At 72.2% G+C, this 18865-nt stretch overlaps 3 protein-coding genes across 6 annotated transcripts; all 3 read left to right on the top strand.

Annotated features, from left to right (window-relative positions):
• The first annotated feature begins 462 nt into the window (after positions 1 to 462).
• Positions 463 to 6623, top strand: HPS1 (HPS1 biogenesis of lysosomal organelles complex 3 subunit 1). Of its 4 annotated transcripts, XM_062579786.1 has the most exons (19): positions 463 to 664; positions 1527 to 1664; positions 1742 to 1884; positions 1987 to 2095; positions 2287 to 2447; positions 2522 to 2624; positions 2717 to 2824; positions 2960 to 3029; positions 3163 to 3230; positions 3713 to 3880; positions 3957 to 4133; positions 4203 to 4270; positions 4409 to 4531; positions 4645 to 4713; positions 4933 to 5074; positions 5304 to 5417; positions 5574 to 5656; positions 5913 to 6115; positions 6555 to 6623. In XM_062579786.1, exons 1-18 carry the CDS (start codon positions 557 to 559, stop codon positions 6073 to 6075), a joined length of 2115 nt encoding a protein of 704 aa, XP_062435770.1. In that variant the 5' UTR covers positions 463 to 556; the 3' UTR covers positions 6076 to 6115; positions 6555 to 6623. The 4 variants fall into 4 exon arrangements, 3 of the variants coding, with proteins under 3 accessions (XP_062435770.1, XP_062435771.1, XP_062435772.1); XR_009958916.1 differs by lacking the exon at positions 6555 to 6623 and having other exon boundaries at positions 5515 to 5656; positions 5913 to 6000; XM_062579787.1 differs by lacking the exon at positions 6555 to 6623 and having other exon boundaries at positions 5913 to 6132.
• PYROXD2 (pyridine nucleotide-disulphide oxidoreductase domain 2) lies at positions 6607 to 10285 on the top strand. The gene is made up of 15 exons (XM_062580405.1): positions 6607 to 6742; positions 7075 to 7200; positions 7284 to 7357; positions 7474 to 7620; positions 7780 to 7933; positions 8061 to 8122; positions 8203 to 8300; positions 8380 to 8521; positions 8616 to 8750; positions 8913 to 8985; positions 9114 to 9270; positions 9390 to 9544; positions 9631 to 9737; positions 9835 to 9955; positions 10132 to 10285. The coding sequence occupies exons 1-15, from the start codon at positions 6607 to 6609 to the stop codon at positions 10200 to 10202; spliced, it is 1758 nt and encodes a 585-aa protein (XP_062436389.1). The 3' UTR covers positions 10203 to 10285.
• A 2473-nt stretch (positions 10286 to 12758) lies between these two features.
• LOXL4 (lysyl oxidase like 4) lies at positions 12759 to 18216 on the top strand (the record flags this gene model as incomplete). The annotated part of the gene is made up of 14 exons (XM_062580114.1): positions 12759 to 12948; positions 13698 to 13876; positions 14037 to 14248; positions 14712 to 14750; positions 14870 to 15080; positions 15177 to 15360; positions 15627 to 15781; positions 16041 to 16208; positions 16426 to 16588; positions 16740 to 16983; positions 17239 to 17354; positions 17448 to 17584; positions 17909 to 18020; positions 18146 to 18216. Coding segments are annotated over 14 exons (2181 nt in total), but the record flags the coding sequence as incomplete, so codon positions are not given.
• Positions 18217 to 18865: the final 649 nt, after the last annotated feature.

Below are 18865 nucleotides of genomic sequence, written 5' to 3'. Positions count from 1 at the left end.
GACCCAGCGAGGCGATGCTCGGGTTGTAATAAAGTCGGGCTGTCACTCCAGGCTGGCCTCTTCTGTCCGCAGCGGGTGCGGGGCGTCTGAGCCGGGCCGGGCCGCGCCGGGCCGGGCCGGGCCGAGCGCGCCGCCGCGGTGCCGCCGGCCCGGGGCAGCCGGTGCCGGTGCTGGTGGGCGCCCGCCGCCCGCACCCCGCCGGGCCGGGGCCGGGGCCGGGGCCGGGGCGGGCGAAGGGCTCTGGGCACGGCCGCGCCGGGCGCCCTCCGGCCGCCGCGGGGCCGCCTCGCCCCGCGCCTGGACCCGCGGGCCTCAGCCGGGCGCCGAGGGACGCAGCGAGGGCGGCGGGGCCGGGCCGGGCCGTGCCGGGCCGTGCCGTGCCGTGCCGGGCCGTGCAGCACCGTGCCGGGCCGGCGGGGGCGCTGCGGCGGTCACGCGGCGGCGGCGGTCACGCGCGGCCGAGCAGGAAGCAGCGCGGGCGGGTCCTGCTGCCTGCCGGGCCGGGCCGGGCCGGGCCGAGCCGGGCCGAGCCGAGCCGAGCCGAGCGAGCGGGGCTATGCGGTGCGTGCTCATCGCCAGCGCCGCGGCCGAGCTGCTCTTCTACTGGGCTGATGCGGCCTTCGCCCGCCGCCTGCGGCCGCCGCCCGGGCCCGGCGCCGCGCAGGTGGGGCGCTGTGGGGCAGCGCAGTGTGGGGCAGGGCTGGAGGTGCAGTGTGCGGCGGTGGGGCTGGGGGAACGCAGTGCGGGTCAGTGGGGCTGGGGGAGTGCAATGTGTGGCAGTGGGGCTGGGAGTGCAGTGCGGGGCAGGGCTGGAGGAGCGCAATATGTGGCAGTGAGTCTGGGGGTGGAGTGTGGGGCAGGGCTAGGGGAGAGCAATATGTGGCAGTGGGGCTGGGGGTGCAGTGTGGGGCAGGGCTGGAAGAGTGCAATATGTGGCAGTGAGTCTAGGGGTGCAGTGTGGGGCAGGGCTGGGGGAGAGCAATATGTGGCGATGGGGCTGGGGGTGCAGTGTGGGGCAGGGCTGGAGGAGTGCAATATGTGGCGATGGGGCTGGGGGTGCAGTGTGGGGCAGGGCTGGGGGAGAGCAATATGTGGCGATGGGGCTGGGGGTGCAGTGTGGGGCAGGACTGGAAGAGTGCAATATGTGGCAGTGAGTCTAGGGGTGCAGTGTGGGGCAGGGCTGGGGGAGAGCAATATGTGGCGATGGGGCTGGGGGTGCAGTGTGGGGCAGGGCTGGAGGAGTGCAATATGTGGCGATGGGGCTGGGGTGCAGTGTGGGTCAGGGCTAGAGGGGTGCAGTGTGGGTCAGGGCTGGGGGTGCAGTGTGGGGCAGGGCTGGCATGTGGTGTGGGGCAGGGCTGGGGATGGGGGCCATGCAGGGCACAGCCACAGGGGTGCCGCAAGCGCGAGGCAGTAGTGCCGGGCCGAGTGGGGGGGCAGCAGGGTGCTGTGCAGTGGGGTGAGGGCAGAGCCGTGGGGCAGGGGGACGCCACGCGGGGCCGGGCGCTGACCCCCGCCTGCCCCAGGCCCCAGCGCTGGAGGACAGCCTCAACACGCTGTTCGCGCCCCTCATCATCTCGTGCACGGCGCTGCTGGAGAAGCTCTCGGACACCTACACCTGCTTCGTGGCCGAGCCCGGGCGCCACCTCCACGTCCTGCACATGGTAGGGCTGGGGCCGGGCGCGCGGCCGGCGTGGGGCGCGGGGGGCGCCGGGAGCCCTGAGGCCGCCCTCGCTTGCAGTTCGGGGACTGCCTGTACATCGCGGTGAACGGCGACGGCGCCGAGAGCGAGGACGACCTGCGCCGCAAGCTCTTCGTGCTGCGGCGCCTGGTGGAGGCTCACTGCGGGCTCGTCACGCTGGACTCCCACCTCGTCCGCAAGGAGTGAGCGGCGGCCGGGGGCGGGGGGGCTCCCCCGGGCAGCGGGGGCTCCCCGCGGCGGGGCGACGGCCCCCCTGCCCGCCTCACCCTCCGCGGCCGTTGCAGGTTGCGGCCGGCCGATTCGGAGCAGCGCGAGCGCGTCTGGGGCCTGCTCCGGGGCCTGCTGGAGACCTACAGCCGCCTGCGAGAGGAGGACCAGAGCTTTGCCGTGGAGGTACCGTGCGGGCGGCGCCGCGCTGCGCCCTCCCGCTCGTGTCGCAGAGCTGCTCCGAGCTTTTGGGGTGGCCCAGGCCAACTGGGCGTGAGGCTGCCCGCTGCACCGGGACGCTGGGGGGCACTTTGGGCAGCGCTCCGCGGCCGCGGGGCCAGGTCCGCAGTGGGCTCAGGGCTGTGCCCCCGCCCCAGGCCGTGGAGCGGCTGATCCACCCCCAGCTGTGTGAGCAGTGCATCGAGTTCCTGGAGCGGCAGGTGGTGCAGCACATCAACGCCAGCCCCGAGCGCGGCGGCGACGAGGTGGGACATGCCTTCCTCCTGGTGAACGCCAAGCTGCTGGCCTTCTACTCCAGGTGCGCCCTGCCCCGGCTCCGCCGCCGCCCCGAGGCAGCCCTCCCACCTGACCCCGCTGCTCTCTCACCCACAGCCGCAACACCAGCTCCATCCGCCCCGCCGACCTGCTCGTCCTCATCCTCCTTGTGCAGGACCTGTATCCCAGCCAGAGCGCTGAGGAGGAGCTCAGCCCCCAGGTGCTCCAGGGCAGGGGTCTGGGGTGCCCCGTGGGAAATGATGTCTTGGGGGGGGGGGGGGGGGCTGTGGCTTAACGTTTTTCTCTTGGAAGCCTGCAGCAGGGAAGACGTTCCTCCAGGTACCCACGAGAAGTGAGAGCATCCCTGTGAGCAGCCCCAGCTCCCATGCAGCCACGGGGAGGGAGTCGTCGGAAGATCGGGTGTGTGTGGTAGCTGTCCCCAGGGCCTGTGAGTTTGGGAATCAGGGGGACCCTGGCCACCCTGTCTGCCTCGGTTCCCCTCTGCAAAGTCCTGGCTGCAGGGCATCCGCTCACCCAGGCCTTTCTTGCTGGCAGGACACAGACGATCTCTCCGCGCCCGAGGTGTACTACACGCCTGAGCCCTCGCCGGGCAGACACAGCACGGGTGAGTGCCTGGCTGGGCAGGAGCCGTGCCTGGCACTCCTCAGCCCCACGGAGGGCCTGGGGATGTGTAGGGCACTTGGAGGGAGCCTGAGCGTCCGCTTGGTGCTGAGACCAGACTTGCTCTGCTCCTGCAGGCAGTGAGAGCTGGTCGGAGGGCCCTGAGCCGCCAGGCGCTGAGGATGCAGACACTGCCGATGTCCAGGTGAGCGAGGGATGCTGCAGTTCCTCCGGATGCGCCTCTTCCCTGGCCGTCCTCCTGCACTTGGCTCTCTCTGGTGCTTGTCGCTTAGCCCTTGTGCTGTGGCTGTGAATGCCCCCGCCTCCGGGCTGGGGAGATGCCACACGGTCCCCACGCTATGCGTCATGCTGACACTGGGGTTTCTGGGCTGCTTCCTTGTGGGATGCCGTGGAGGCTTACGGAGGCTCCGCTAGCGCGCGCCGGCCTTGCCCTGAGGTGTTCACCAGCTGTGTCTTTGCAAGCAGCTTCCCCTGTATCTGTTGCTCTTTTGGGGGTTACTGGGTGCTTTCCTCGTTGCTCTTTTCCTACGTGGTCCATCAGTTGGGTTGTGCCCTGTTGCAGCTTTCAGAGCATTGCTGCCGCTCCGCATCCCTCCGGAAGGTCCTGCGCTGGTGCAGGCTGCCTTGTCCCCACAAGGGGGCTGAGCAGCTCTCCTCTCTCCCCAGATGGCAGAGGACTTGCTCCAGACTTTGGAGCCTCTGGTCCCTGAAGCTTCAAACCCCAGAAGGGTCTTCCTGGATGCCAGCCTGCCAGAAGGGTACTGCCCCATGCTGCCCCACACCATGCACTGCCTCCCACTCTGGCCTGGCATCTGCCTCGTGCTGCTGACCAAGGTGAGCTGGCTTTAACATAGGGGGGGAGTAGGGCTGGACTGGGTACCAGCTGACCCATCTTTCATCTGCTCGCTAGGGCCCCACGACCCACGTGGCCGTCACTTTGTACCAGCTGCTCGACGGTTTCTTGGTGCTGGAAAAGAAGTTAGAAGAGGGGCAGGAGGTGGGAGCCGCACGTGCCTACCCCTTCCTGGCCGAGCTGCGGCAACGCATGGACAAGTTTGTGAAGAAGCTGAGCGGGAAGGACATCCAGGTGGGAGTGGGGCCACAAGGCCCCTGTCCTGCTGGCTCTGCAGACATGCTGAGCTGTGTCTCTGTCTAGTTGCAGAATGCCTGGGTGGAGTTTAAGAACAAGATATTCTCCCGGAGCGAGCCTGGGAGCTTGCTGGAGTGAGTACAGGGTGGCTGGGGGAACCTGGAGTCCCTGGGGCAGGCAGGGGTCTTTTGCAGCCCTGGGGAGCCAGAGGTGCTCTCCCCATGGTGCCCCGAAGTGCAGTGAGGCCAAACTCAGGTCTGTCTCTGTCTCAGGGTGCTGCAGGCACTGGCCAACGTGAAGCGGCAGCTCTGCTCTGTGTATCGCCAGCTCTTCCTGACCTCCGCCAGCCAGAGTCTGTCACAGGGCCTGCGGGACCGTGCCCAGAAGCTGATGAGGTGGGTGTGCAGGGGCGCCCATCATCTCCATGGGACCTCAGGGTGCTACCCCGACCCCCTGCTACTCTGGAGGCTGTGGGGTCCCTGCATCTCACTGCACCTTTTCTTGGCAGGGAGAAGTTGTTGGACTGGAGGGATTTTCTGCTGGTGAAGAGCAGACGCAATATCACCATGGTGTCATATCCGTTGCAGCAGCTGGGGTGGGCTGGAGTGCAGCCCAGGGAGGAGGGCCATAGTGCAGGGTCCCCTCTGGGGAGGTGAAGGTGGGAATAGGAGAACCCTGTCTTGCATGTGACAGGCACAAGGGAGGGCATAGGGTGGGCAAAGGTGGTTTACACAGGCTTGGGGGTTGTGCTGGAAGAGCACCAAAGCTGTTGGATGCCCTTAACAGGCCCTACATACCTGGAGGACTTTCCTGGCCTGGTACACTTCATTTATGTCGACCGCACGGCTGGGCAGATGATGGCACCGTCACTTAGCGTGACGGAGAAATCCAGCTCGGAGCTGGGCAAGGGCCCCCTTGCGCAGTTCGTCAAGAACAAGGTACTGGGAGGATGCAGCCCTGCAGTGCCGAGCCGGCCTGCATGGCACCGGCTCCTTGGAGCTAGACTGGCCGCCACACATGGGAGGTTGTGGGCTGCAGCATGCAACGCTCTGGAAGGGTTCTGGCTCTGGAGGGGCTTTCCCCAGGCTCACGAGGCTGGGGTGGGATGGGGACAACAGGAGTGAGTGGGAGTTGGAGAGTCATATGCTCTGGCTGCCTCTCCCCCAGGTCTGGTCTTTGATTGGGTTGGCCCGACGTTACCTGCAGAAGGGCTACACGACGCTCATGCTGCAGGATGGCGACTACTGCTGCTCCTACTTCCTCTGGTTTGAGAACGAGCTGGTATGTGGGGTGGGGAGGGGGCTGAGCCCCTCTGCTCCGGTGTCTTCCTCAGGGCAGGGGGCAGGGCTGTAGGCACCCCTGTGCTCTGGCTCCTTAGGCTCCGTCGCTTGTCCCCTCCCTGGTACAGTCCTGCCCTCTGCTGTCACCATTCTCCAGGGCTGCAAGCTGGAGGTGATAGAAGTGCCGGTTCTCTCCGATGACTCTGCTCCCATTGGGATGTTGGCAGGAGACTACTACAGGTGAGCACAGTCCCCAGCCCTGCAGCCTGGCACCTGGGCACAGGGGGGCCCATCGGTGATGCTGTGCTCGTGGGAAGCTGGGTTGCAACAGCCTGTCTCCCTGGCCTCGTGCTGTGGTCTGGTGGGCGGGTGCTGTGTCCTCACCAAGGAGGTTCTAGGGGGTGGTGGTTAGAGAGGAGGTGCCTGTTGCTGGCCCCACTTCCTTTCCAGGCTGCATGGTGCCCTGCAGAGCCCCCCCCAATCTGTTTCTCCCCAGGAAGCTGCTGCGTTACTACAGCAAGAACCACCAGGCAGAGGTGGTGAAGTGCTACGAGCTGTTGACTGTGCACCTGGGCATCATCCCGTCTGAGCTTGTGGTCCAGCAGGCCTGCGACTTGGCCCGGCGCCTCTGGGAGCCCTCCCGCATCCCCCTGCTCTGAGCCCAGGTCCAGGCTGGGCCGGGTGCCGGCTGGGATTAAAGTGGGTGCGGGTGTTGACGCGCCTGTGCTGCTTCGTCCGCGTCGGCGCCGTGCGTGCTCAGCCGTGCCTGCGGGCAGCCACGTGCAAGCTTCTCCCGCCTGGCCTGGGTGCGCCCTGCCCACCCTCGCCGCTCCCCGCGCGCTTGGCTGGCACCCAGCGGCCTCCAGGGACGGGGTGAGAGCGGGGCCGAGAGCCTTTTGGCAGGTCGCCTTCCTGTTGGAAAGCGCCTTCCCGAAGCGTGCAAAACTCGGGGCACGGCTGGAGCTGGGGAGCCGTCGCTGCCAGGGGAGGAGGGACGGGACGTGCCCGGGGCTGCGCTCCGCCGGCCGCTGCCCCTCGCAGCTCTGTGCCGCTCACTGGGGCTTGCAGCTGCCGTCCGAGCCGCGGACCACGGCGAGGCCTTTGCCCCGTCCTGCTCAGCAGGAATTTGCCCCGACAGCCTAGTGAGAAGTGCTGCCACGAAAGCAAAGTCCGGGCCGTGCAGCCGGAGCATGGCGATGGCAGCGGGGCGCGCGGCGAGGCTACCAGCGGCCCGGGCCTCCCGCTGGCCGTGGGGCCGGCGGCTGGCCCACGCGGGGCCGGCGGCCCGGCCGCGGCGGGAGTACGACGCGGTGGTGATCGGGGCAGGTAACGGGGGGCGAGGAGGGGAGCGCCGCGGGCGGGCGCCGCGCCGGGCACGGCGGGCAGCTCCCGCGCGCCGCTGCTGCGGGGGAGGATGCCGGCCTCGGCTCGGCTATCTCGGTCTCCTGGCTCGGGCGCTGCCTCGCCTGCCTCCGTCCTCTCCCCGGCGCTTCCGAGGCCCAGGGGTTTAGGGGCGAGGGGGGACGTCGCCGGGGGGCATCGGGGCTCGGCTCAGCGCGCTCTCTCCTTGCAGGGCACAACGGGCTGGTGGCGGTGAGTGCCGCGCGCGGGGCCCCGTCCCGCCGGGGCTGGCGGTGCGGCGGCGGGCCGGGGCGCAGCGCAGCGTGACGCCCCGCTGCCGCGCACGCAGGCTGCCTACCTGCAGCAGGCGGGGCTGCAGACGGCCGTGCTGGAGAGGCGCCGCGTGCTGGGCGGCGCGGCCGTCACGGAGGAGATCGTGCCGGGTACCCCCCTCCCCAACCCCGTCCCCCCGGGCTGCTCCCCACGCGTGGTCCGGGGGCGCCTCTCACCTCCCCGCGTCCGCCAGGATTTAAGTTTTCCCGGGCGTCCTACCTGCTCAGCCTGCTGCGGCCGCAGATCTACGCCGAGCTGGAGCTGCAGGTACCCGGTGCCCGTCCCCGGGGCCGGGCCGGGCACCCGGCAGGGCGAGCCCGGTCCCTGCAGCAGCTGGAAACGCGGCACGCTGCAAGCTCCGTCCTGCCGCCCGTGTCTTGCAGCGGCACGGCCTGAGGGTGCTCCCGCGGGACCCCTACTCCTTCACGCCGCTGCTGGAGGACGGGAGCCCCCCGCGCTCCCTCCTGCTGGGGCACGACGCGGCCCAGACCCGGCGGCAGATCGCGCAGTTCTCCCAGAAGGATGCTCAGGTGCCGCCGGGCCCGGACGTTTCTAACAAGGCGGCAGCTGAGGGGCGGCGGGGTGCAGGGGCCGGGCGGCGGGGTGCCGCGGGAGCCGGGCTCGCTCGGCCGCGCGACACGGCGCCCTCTGCTCCCGCCGCGGCTCAGGCGTCCGCTGTGCCCTGGCAGGCTTATCCCGAGTACGAGGCGTTCATGGGGGGCTTGGTGTCTGCCATCGACCCGCTGCTGGACGCTCCCCCCGTGGACGCAGGCGCGCTGGGCCGGGGCACCCTGCTCCAGCGGCTCAGGGCCCTGCGAGCCCTGCGGCCCCTGCTGCGGACAGGTACCTTTGGGGCCGTGGGGCATGCCGGTGGGATCCGCGGGAGCCCCAGGCCAGGCCACCCTGTTCCACCGGTCCGGCCGGTGCCGCAATGCCCCTTCTCGCAGCTGCCTCTGTCCCCCTCCCCCAGGGCTGGCGATGGGGCGGCAGCTGCCCCGCTACTACGAGGTGCTCACGGCCCCCATCTCCAAGGTGAGCACCGGCAGCAGCGGGGCAGGGGGGGCTGAGCCCCTGCTGCACCCCTCCCTGGGCTCGGGCCTCTCCTGCTCCAGGTCCTCGATCAGTGGTTTGAATCGGAGCCCTTGAAGGCCACCCTGGCCACCGACGCGGTGATCGGAGCGATGGCCAGCCCCCGCACGCCCGGCAGCGGGTAACGGGCCAGCCGGCGCGGCACGGCGCGGTCCTCGCGGCGCGGGCGCCGCTCTGAGCCCGGGGCCCCGCGGCCGCAGGTACGTGCTGCTGCACCACGTGATGGGCGCGCTGGAGGGCCGGCGGGGTGCCTGGGGCTACGTGGCTGGCGGCATGGGCGCCCTCTCCCAAGCCATCGCCAGCGCGGCGGCCGCCCGCGGAGCGCACGTCTTTGCCGAGAAGGTACCTGGCTTTTGGGTACGGGGAGCAGCCCGGGCGGCTGCCGGCACCCTCGGACGTGCTCGGCGAGGTCTTGGCCCGCTGCTCCTCCCCGCAGCCCGTGAGCCGCGTGCTGCTGGGCCCGGACGGGAGGGCGCAGGGTGTCGCCCTGCAGGACGGGACCGAGGTGAGGAGCAAGGTGGTGCTGTCCAACGCCTCCCCCCAGCTCACTTTCCTGGAGCTCACCCCCCAGGTATGGGGCAAGCAGGGCGGCCGCGGGGCCTCCCCGTGCCTGGCCGGCACAGCATGGGGAGCCTGCGTGGGCTGGGGACACGGTGCCACCCTGCCCTCCGGGGCTGGGTGCGGAGGCCCGAGGCACCCCATCACAGCCACCTCCTGGCCTCTGCTGCCCCAGGAGCAGCTACCGAAGGACTTTGTCCAGCGGATCCGGCTGGTTGACACGTGCTCCCCTGTCACCAAGATCAACGGTAGGTACCAACAGGGCCAGCTGCAGGGAGACCAGAAGGGGCTCTGCCCCGCAGCACGAGGCGCCAGGCGCTGCAGGGGAAGGTGCGCACCCCTGCTTCGCGCCATCTCTCCCCTTCCCGTGCGCCAGTGGCAGTGGATCGGCTGCCCAACTTCCTGGCCGCCCCGAACACCCGCGACGGCCGGCCCCTGCCCCACCACCAGTGCTCCATCCACCTCAACTGCGAGAACACCCAGCTCCTCCACCAGGCTTTCGCCGAGGCCAGCGACGGGCACCCCTCCAGCAGGTGGGATCCTGCCCTGCTCGCCCTGGTCAGGTGCTGCCAGGGGAAGATGGCTGCAGCGGGCGATCCCCCCCAGTTTGCGTTGCCAGCTGGGCTGCGACGGTCTCTGGCGCCCGCCCCAGGCCCATGATCGAGCTCTGCATCCCGTCCGTGCTGGACCCGGGGCTGGCCCCGCGGGGCTGCCACGTCGTGTCGCTCTTCACGCAGTACACGCCGCCGGTGCTGGCGGGCGGGCGGCCCTGGGACGAGGCGGCCCGCAACGCGTATGCCGACGCAGGTGCGTGGCGCGCGCGGACCCGGGCGCGCTGCTCCCGGCCGGCGAGCAGAGCCCGCCAGCCACTCGCTCCCTCCCTCCCTCGCCAGTGTTCGACTGCATCGAAGCCTACGCGCCGGGGTTCAAGGCCTCTGTCATCGGTCGGGACATCCTGACGCCGCCGGACCTGGAGAGGATCTTCGGGCTGCCCGGTGGGGTGGGTACCGCGGAGGCTCAGCTCCGAGCAGCGCTCCCGCGCCCGATCTGGTGGGGACGCAGCCCCTGCGCCGGGCACGAGCCGTCTCGCCCAGCAGAACATCTTCCACGGAGCAATGTCTCTGGACCAGCTGTACTTTGCCCGGCCAGCGCCGTCCTATTCGGGCTACCGGTCACCGGTTCCAGGCTTGTACCTGTGTGGAAGCGGAGCCCACCCCGGTGAGTAGGGCTGGGAGCCGGCACCGGGGTTTGCAGGAGGGAGGCAGGCTGCACCGAGGAGGGGCAAAGCAGCCCAGGGCACGGGGACAGCCCCGGAGCAGCTCGCATGGTGCGGCCACCGGCCCCGTCTCCTGGGGCCGGAGCTGCCCGCTGCTCCCACGTCTGCTGCCTTGCAGGAGGGGGAGTGATGGGGGCAGCAGGACGCAACGCGGCCCGGGTGGTCCTCGAGGACTTCAGGCGGCTGTGAAGGCAGCGGTGACACCGGCATTGCCCGCGTGGGGTGGTGGCTGCTGTGAACCGAGTCACCCTCCAGGTGTGGGGCCAGGAAGTTCTGCGCTGGCACCTTGCTGCACTTGGGAAAATAAACACCACCGTGGGCTCCGCATTTAGAGCTTCCTTTGTGGTTCTCCTGCTCTTCGTGCAGCTCGCAATGCACCGCTGGGCTTGGCCAGCGACCGTGGCCTCGGCACGTGAGCAGGGAGGGCGGCCAGCCGTGCCAGCCCAGTCCTGGGCACGGGGCAGCGCCCTGGGCTGCTGGCACTGTGTCCGGCCGTGCGGCCCCACGGGGAGCTGCCAGAGGGGATGTCACGGAGCGGTGGCCAGGGGGAAGTGCCCTCTCATCCTCTCCTCCACCGCAGCAGCATGCTCCAGTCAGCTCAGGGCTATTTGGTTAGAGCCAAACTCAGTGGGGAACCAGGAAGGTGCTCGAGGCCACCTTAGATACCTGGCACCCCCAAAGCGTCCCTCGTTGCCCCGGCACCGCTCGCACAGGCTCTCCCGGCACGGGCTGCTGCGCTGCCCCGTGCCGCTCGCCGAAGATTACAGAGCTCACATCCTCTCCACGGCCCTCTTCCTCCTGGGCACAATGCCCCCGCTTCAGCTCCCGGCCGCTCCTCCCGCCGGGCCCTAAATAGAGTGCTTCCCGGCTGAGCTGTTGCACCTGAGCTGGCTAAATCAATATTGACTGGCCCAGAATAGCGCCGCAGCCCTCTGAGAATAGCCCCGCACTCCCACCCCGCTGCCCACAGCTTCCCGCGCACGGGGCTGCCCTCCTGCACCCCACCCCTATTCTTAGCAGCAGCAGTTGCCTCCTGCATGGGCTGCGGGCGCCGGTCCCCAGCGAGCCCCCGGGGGTGGCAGCGCTGGAGGGACACCGCGCCTGGCAGCAGGACCCGCTGCCCTCCTCTTCCTCCCACCCCAGGCTCGCAGCCGGCCCCGTGCTGGTGTCCCCAGCGGCACACGGGAGCCCTGCCCGCACGTGGCCCCGGCTGCCCGCACGGCGTGCCCCAGCTGGCCCTCCCCGGCACGCTTGGGCCACCCGGGGCTGGCCGGGCTCCAGTCCCACCACCGGCCGGCAAAGCCCGGAGAGCCTCGAGCCACGTTCGGCACGACCACGGGGCCGGGGGCACGGGGGGCCGAGCGCCCGGCGCCTGCCCCGGCGTGGCCCGGGAGGTGCTGGAGGTCCCCGCAGGATGTGGCGATGAGCTCACGGGCTATTCCCGGCCGTGTTGTTACTGGCTCCTCCCGGCAGGAACCGGCTCCAAACAAACAGCCCCCGTGGTGGCCACCGTGGCCACCAGCACATTCCTGGGCCGCCGGTGGCCACGGCAGGGGACAGGCGCTTCCTGTTTACCCCCTTCCCACGCTGTGGAGTGGGAGGCAGCAGGGTGCCCCGGGGGCAAGTCTGGGGCAAGGGGAGGGGGGCAGCCAGGACATCCCTGCCCCACATCCCACTGTGGGGCACAGTGCCTGGCACCCCACAGCCGCCCCATAGCTTAGGGACCAGGCTGAACCCCAGCAGGACCCCCCTCCGGGCTGCGGGTGCTGCTGCATCCTAGCCCTTCCCCATGCTGCTGGTGCTTGCCCCACAGCAGCAACCCCCGCACCCCATGTTGAGCTTGTGTGGGGTGGGATGGGGGGGGGGGAGAGAGGACATCTCTCCCCCCCCTCCCAGCATCACCTGCAGCCAAGCGCTGCTGTGCCTGGCAGGGAGGCAGCCCCACAGCGTGGTGATGCTGGGGTGGGGTGGGGGGCTGGCCCTGGCTGGGGGTCCTGGGCTCACCCCAGGGTGGTGGGGGGGCAGGTGCAGGAGGGCAGGCAGCAGCACCCTCTGCCTCCAGCCCGTGGCCCAGCCGGGGGGGGGGCAGAGCAGGGCAGGGGTGTGGGGCTGGGCTGCCGGTGCATGCTGGGGGGCGGGTGTGCGTGTGGGGCCGGGCAGGGCGGCGGGCCCCCACCCGGGGCTGCCCACGGCTGTCGCGGCACCATAAAAGCGGTGGGCAGGCGGTGCTCGGGCGGCAGGCGAGCCGGAGCGGGAGCCGGGGCCGGAGGCGGGCTGCTGGCCGGAGGCAGCCGCCGAGCCGCCGCTGCAGCTGCCGAGCCCGGTCCAGCGCGGGCAGCCTGCCCCACAGCACCTGCCCCACACCGCGCCGCTACCAGCCTGCAAGGTGAGTGTGGGGTTGGGGGGGGGGCAGCATAGCCCAGGGTGCCCCTGAGCCGTGGGGGTGGAGGTGGGGGGTGGGAAGGGGGTCACCCCCCCCCCCACCCACAGTGATGGGAGTGCAGGTGCAGGTGGAGAGGGGCCCCACGGCTGGCCTTAACTGTGGGGCAGGCACGCAGCAGGGCAGGGTTTGCCGGGGGGGGGGGGGCGCAGGCTGGCAGCGGGGGCTCGCAGGGGGGGCCGCGGCTCAGCCTCCGCCTGCCCGCAGGAGCCGCGATGGCCGCGCCGCTGCTGCTGCTGCCGCTGCTGCTGCCGCTGCTGCTGCCGCAGCGCCCGGCAGCCGCCCGCGGGCAGGCGCCGGCCCCGCCGCGGCTGCGGCTGGCGGGGCCGCGGGGGCCCGCCGGCGAGGGCCGCCTCGAGGTGCTCTACCGGGGCCGGTGGGGCACCGTGTGCGACGACGGCTTCGACTTCCACGTGGCCACCGTGGCCTGCCGGCAGCTGGGCTACGCCGCCGCCGTCACCTGGACCCACAGTGCCACCTACGGCCAAGGGGAAGGTGGGGGCGGCCGGGGGCAGCCAGAGAAATGGGGGCCGGGGCACCCATGGCTAGTGCTGGGTGGAGGGGCGGGGTGGGGGGTGCGGCGGGCTGGGGCGGCCTGCGGGGGTCGCTGCAGGTTGGGGGGGCAGTGCTGGGGGGCAGCTCTTGGGGGGGCTGCAGGTTGGGGGCAGTGCTGGGGGGCAGTTCTTGGAGGGCTGCAGGTTGGGGGCAGTGCTGGGGGGCAGCTCATCGGGGAGGGCTGCAGGTTGGGGGCAGTGCTGGGGGGCAGCTCATCGGGGGGCTGCAAGTTGGGGGCAGTGCTAGGGGGGCAGCGTGTAGGGGTTGCTGCATGTTGGGGGCAGTGCTGGGGGGCAGTTCTTGGAGGGCTGCAGGTTGGGGGCAGTGCTGGGGGGCAGCTCATTGGGGAGGGCTGCAGGTTGGGGGCAGTGCTGGGGAGCAGCTCATTGGGGAGGGCTGCAGGTTGGGGGCAGTGCTGGGGGGCAGCTCATCGGGGGGCTGCAAGTTGGAGGCAGTGCTAGGGGGGCAGCATGTAGGGGTTGCTGCATGTTGGGGGCAGTGCTGGGGGGCAGCTCACTGGGGGGGCTGCAGGTTGGGGGCAGTGTGGGAGCAGCTCATCGGGGCACTGCACGTGGGGCACACCGCTAGCTGGAACCCCCCTGCCCCAGCGATTTGGGGGAGGGGGGGGCTGTGCACAGCGGTGAGTGCCAGCACCGCATGTGCCCCCCCACCCCACCCCACCCCGCCAGGCCCCATCTGGCTGGACAACGTGCAGTGCGCGGGCGGCGAGGCCTCGCTGGCCGACTGCGCCCACAACGGCTGGGGCGTGAGCGACTGCCACCACGGCGAGGACGCCGGCGTGGTGTGCTCGGGACCGCGCCAGCCCCACGGCGCCCCCGAGGCCCCGGCCCCCGATCTCCTGGCAGAGGTGAGTGGGGCAGCAGGTCCCCCCCCCGAGCCTCCTCACCGCCCCCGTCCTCCACCCTCCCCTCCGTGCTGGAGCCCCCCGCGCCGGGGCTGCCCGCGATGCACGGACCCCCCCCCCACCCCCCGGCGGGCTGGTGGCCGCAGCACCCGCATCCCGCCAGGCGCCGGGGCTGAGCCTGGAGGAGGTGCGCCTCAAGCCCATCCTGGCCCGGGCCAAGCTGAGCGCGCCGGTGACGGAGGGCGCGGTGGAGGTGCGGCACGCCGGGCGCTGGAGGCAGGTGTGCGACGCCGGCTGGACCAGGAACAACAGCCGCGTGGTGTGCGGCATGCTGGGCTTCCCCGGGGAGAAACGCGTCAACACCAACTTCTACCGGTAGGAAAGCGGCGCCGGCGCCGTGTCCTGGCGGGGCAGCGAGGGCCGCGCCGGGCTCCGCGGCGGGGAGCGGGCGCTGGCGTCGCGGGGAAGGTTGTCGCCAGCCTTCACCGTCTGCCAAACGTGCGCGGAGGCACAGGAGCGCCGAGGAGCCCTCGGGCCCCTCCGCCCGCGCGCCCTGTGCCGGGGCTATAAATACCGCCCGTAATGAGCCCCTGCGGGTGCCAGGAGTCGGGCCGGCCCGCCGGGGCACGGCGCCCCGCCAGGGTTGGCACGCTAATTGCCGGTGGGGAGCGGACCTGCCCCGATGAGCCCTGCAGCCCCGTGGGAGGAGTGCCCGGCTGCAGAACCCGCCGCGGGGTGCGGGGTGCCCAAGGGCTCGGTGGCACGGGGCGGGGGGGGTGCCGAGCCCTGCAGCGTCAGCGCGGGGGCCCCCGGACATCCCGGCTCTCCCCACCCGCAGGAAGCTCTGGAACACGAAGCTGAAGGACCCCAGCTCCAGGTAGGGCTCCGGGGGGGGCAGGAGGCAGCCAGCCCCCGGCGCGGGCACCCGCGGGGCTCTGCCCGGGGCGAAGGCCGCGCACGCGCCCCGACGTGACGCCAGCTCCTCTCGCCCGGCAGCCTGAGGAACCTCAGCCGGCAGAACTCCTTCTGGGTGCACCGGGTGCAGTGCCGGGGCTCGGAGCCCCACCTGGCCCGCTGCGCCGCCCACGTGTCCCCGCCTGCCCCCCGGCAGCCCGCCTGCCCCCGCGGCATGCACGCCGTCGTCAGCTGCCTGCCCGGCCCGGCCCCCCCGGCGGGCAAGCCGCCCCGCGGGGCTGCCTCGGCAAAGGTGAGCCGCGGCACAGCCCCACGCCCCGACCCCCCGGCGCGGGCCGGCCGCCCGCCCCGCGCCGCCGCTGACGACGGGCTGCTGCCCCGCGCGCAGGGTGTGCCGGTGCGCCTGCGGGCCGGCGCCCACGCCGGCGAGGGCCGCGTGGAGGTGCTGCGCGACGGGCAGTGGGGCACCGTGTGCGGCAAGGGCTGGGACCTGCTGGCGGCCAGCGTGGTGTGTCGGCAGCTGGGCTACGGGACGGCCGAGCAGGCGCTGGTGGGAGCCCAGATGGGCCAAGGTGAGACAGCCGGCGCGGCGTGGGGCTCGGGGCGCCGCTGGGCTCGGAGGGACCCCCGGGGCGGGCGGGGCGGAGATCCCCCCCCTGTTTGTTCGGTGGGTGCTGCCGGAGCGTCCCGCGGTGCCCAGGCAGCTCCGGCGGTGCTGCGGTGGGAGTGGGGCTCCGCTGCGTGCCAGGAGCAGCCCTGTGCCCACGGGGGACGCCAGCCCGGGTGGGGGCGGCGGGTTGGGGGTGGTCGTGGAGCTGTGAGGCCGCCTGTGCTGCAGGCCTGGGGCCCATCCACATGAGCGAGGTGCGCTGCGGCGGCCACGAGCGCTCCCTGGGCGAGTGCCGCTTCCGGGACGCCGAGCAGAGCGGGTGCCGGCACGAGGACGACGCTGCCGTCCGCTGCCACGTGCCCCGCACGGACTTCCGGAGCCAGGTGAGCCCCAGCTGTCTGCCACGGCCCCACCACCTCAACCTCCCCGCCCGGGGGTTGCTCCGAGGGGCCCTGCGGCCACGGAGGACACGTGGGGCAGCGCAAGCCGTGCTGACGTGGGCGCTGCTGGATGAGCCGGTGGCAAAAGCGGAGCTGTTTGGCTGGGTGCGTGGGGCCCGGCGTCTGCCCCCCTTGCAGCTCGGGGCGGGAGGGCCCCGCGGCGCCCGCCCCACGCGCCGCATCAGCCGTGCCCTGTCCCCAGGTGCGGCTGGCCGGGGGCCGCAGCCCCGAGGAGGGCGTCGTGGAGGTGCTGGTGCCGGTGCGGGGGACGCCGACGTGGGGCGCGGTGTGCGGCGCTCAGTGGGGGCTGAACGAGGCCATGGTGGTCTGCAGGCAGCTGGGGCTGGGCTTCGCCAGCCATGCCCTCCAGGTGAGCGGGGGCCCAGCCTGGGGGCGCGGGGACGGCCTTGCTCGGGGAGCTGGGTGCTCCGGGCTCGGGCTCGGCCAGCTGGGACAGCCCGGGGGACGGGGGGGACGCGGCCACTCCAAGCCCCGGGTGGCAGTCCGGGGGCAGGGAGGTGCTGCCGCGGCTGGGGCGGGTGCGTGGGTGCTGGGGGTGCCGAGCGCCGTGCCTCTGCCCTGCCCAGGAGACCTGGTACTGGGCCGGCAGCCCCGAGGCCTCCGAGGTGGTGATGAGTGGGGTGCGCTGCACCGGCACCGAGCTGGCCCTCCAGCAGTGCCAGCGCCACGGCCCCGTGCACTGCCCCACCGGCGGGGGCCGCTTCTCGGCGGGGGTCGCCTGCACCGCCCGTGAGTACCGGGGGCGCTGGGGTGGGTACCGCCGGGAGGAGGCGCCCGCAGGGACGCGGCCCCTCTCCCGGGACGGAGCACGGTCCTCGCTGCGAGCGCTGCGGGGTGGGGACCGCCTGCCCCGTCCCCACCGAGCCGCTGCCCGCGCCAGGCGCCCCGGACCTGGTGATGAACGCCCAGCTGGTGCAGGAGACGGCCTACCTGGAGGACCGCCCGCTGGAGATGCTCTACTGCGCCCACGAGGAGCGCTGCCTCTCCCAGTCGGCCGACCGCATGCAGTGGCCCTACGGCCACCGGCGCCTGCTCCGCTTCTCCTCGCAGATCCACAACCTGGGCAGAGCCGATTTCCGGCCCCGCACGGGCCGGCACGCCTGGACCTGGCACCAGTGCCACCGGTGCGCAGGGGGCGCGGGGCTGCCGCCGGGGCGGGAGCAGGCAGGGCCGGCGCTGCGGGGTCCGGCCCGCCCGCGGTAATGAGCAGCGTCCGCGCCGGCACTGTCATTACGGCTTTATTTGGCTCCAGGGCTGTAATTTGCACGGAGCCGCTCGCTCCTAGGTGCTGCCTGCTCCCGGCTTGGCCCCGGCTCGGTCCTTGCCCTTGCCGTCCAGGCGCCCACCCCAGCCCCAGGCTCACCCCTCTGTCCCCACAGGCACTTCCACAGCATCGAGGTCTTCACCCACTACGACCTGCTGACGCTCAACGGCTCCAAGGTGGCAGAAGGCCACAAGGCCAGCTTCTGTCTGGAAGACACCAACTGCCCCGAGGGTACGTGCCAACCCTGGGCCAAGGCAACCCCCCCCCCCCAACCCCGTGATGCAGCCAGGGACTCCCCAGCCATCCTTCATGTCCCCTGCCCAGGGCTGCAGCGGCGCTTTGCCTGCGCCAACTTCGGTGAGCAGGGCGTGAGCGTGGGGTGCTGGGACACGTACCGGCACGACATCGACTGCCAGTGGGTCGACATCACCGACGTGCCGCCCGGCAGCTACACCTTCCAGGTACGGGGCCAGAGGGGCACAGGAGGCCCCGGCGTGGCACTGTGTGACAAGCGTGGGGCAGGGGGGTGCCCGCCCCGCGTGCAGCGCCGGCACCGCTCCTCAGGCCGGGCTCGCTCGCCCCAGCCGCCCGCACGTCTCCGCACCCCGGCGCAGGTGCCGAGGGCCTGCCAGCTGCAGGGGCTCGCCCAGACTCCGGTCCCACCCCACAGCGGTGCATGCACAAGTGCCAGCCCATGCCGCGGGCTCAGTGGCTCTCCATGGGGTGCTGGGCGGGCAGGCCGGCCCCGTGGCGGCTGCCCACGGCCGCTGCATCACCCTCCCCAGGTTGTGGTGAACCCCATGCACGAGGTGGCCGAGTCGGACTTCTCCAACAACGTGATGCGGTGCCAGTGCAAGTACGACGGGCAGCGCATCTGGATGCACGGCTGCCACACAAGTAAGGGGGGGGCAGGGAGCGGGGCCCCCAGCGGCGGGCGACCCGTGCTGGGGCGGGGGGACCGGGTGAGCGAGGAGGCAGGGCCGGGGGTGCCGACGGTCCCCTCACGCCGTCCCTCTCCCCAGGCGATGCCTACGGCGCCGACGTGGTCAGCGAGCTGGAGCGACGGGAGCGCCTGGCCAACAACCTCGTGTGAGCGCCCGCCGGCGCCGCCGCGCTCCGAGGGGGCTGCCCGGGGCCGCCCCGGCCCCCACTCCCGCCCCTCGCCCTCCCGCGGCCCCGGCCGCGGCCGCATCGCACTGAGCTCAGGGACTCGAAGCGTTTTGTATTTATTGATGCTGCCGCCCAGGCCAGCGAGCAGCGCAGGGCAGGGAGCGCCCGGGGGCACCCAGCCCCGCGCTGCCGGCGGGACCTGCGAGAGGTGGGCACGGCCACGGCGCCAGTCCCCAGCTCCGGGCGCCCCCCTCCCCTCCCCAGGACATCTACCTCAGCCCGGCCCCCGCCGCCCTCCCGCACTCAGGACAGGCCCTGGCCGCTGCCGCCCGTGCAGCAGTCGTGCCGCCCAACGGGCGCGCTGGGGCCACGCCACTCCGGGTCCACGTGCACACCACGAGCGGCGCCGGCTCCCCGCCGGCGCGAGCCCAGGGCAGCCTGTCCGCGAACCGGCTGACCCCGCGCGGCGCCCAGCCGGGTGGCTGCGGCGGCACCGGGCCGGCAGCCAGCCCAGCCCACCGGCTGCCGCGGCTGCAGCCGCCGCGCCGGACTTTCCCGGGCGCATCCCGGCAGCTCCGCCGCCGTGGCGCGGGCTGCCGGCACTGCCCCTCCAAGCCCCGGTCCCCTGGGGC

Source organism: Rhea pennata, chromosome 7 (assembly GCF_028389875.1).
Source record: "Rhea pennata isolate bPtePen1 chromosome 7, bPtePen1.pri, whole genome shotgun sequence".
Taxonomy (NCBI): domain Eukaryota; kingdom Metazoa; phylum Chordata; class Aves; order Rheiformes; family Rheidae; genus Rhea; species Rhea pennata.
Note: the sequence above shows the minus strand (reverse complement) of the source record. Positions and strands in the feature narration are given on the sequence as shown.

Coding starts and splice junctions, on each gene's coding strand:
- HPS1 (XM_062579786.1), top strand. CDS start 557: ATGCGGTGCGTGCTCATCGCCAGCGCCGCGGCCGAGCTGCTCTTCTAC. Junction 4,714..4,932: donor AATATCACCATGGTGTCATA/TCCGTTGCAGCA, acceptor AGGCCCTACATA/CCTGGAGGACTTTCCTGGCC. Junction 5,418..5,573: donor TCTGGTTTGAGAACGAGCTG/GTATGTGGGGTG, acceptor ACCATTCTCCAG/GGCTGCAAGCTGGAGGTGAT.
- PYROXD2 (XM_062580405.1), top strand. CDS start 6,607: ATGGCGATGGCAGCGGGGCGCGCGGCGAGGCTACCAGCGGCCCGGGCC. Junction 7,358..7,473: donor ACGCCGAGCTGGAGCTGCAG/GTACCCGGTGCC, acceptor CGTGTCTTGCAG/CGGCACGGCCTGAGGGTGCT. Junction 9,738..9,834: donor TCTTCGGGCTGCCCGGTGGG/GTGGGTACCGCG, acceptor CTCGCCCAGCAG/AACATCTTCCACGGAGCAAT.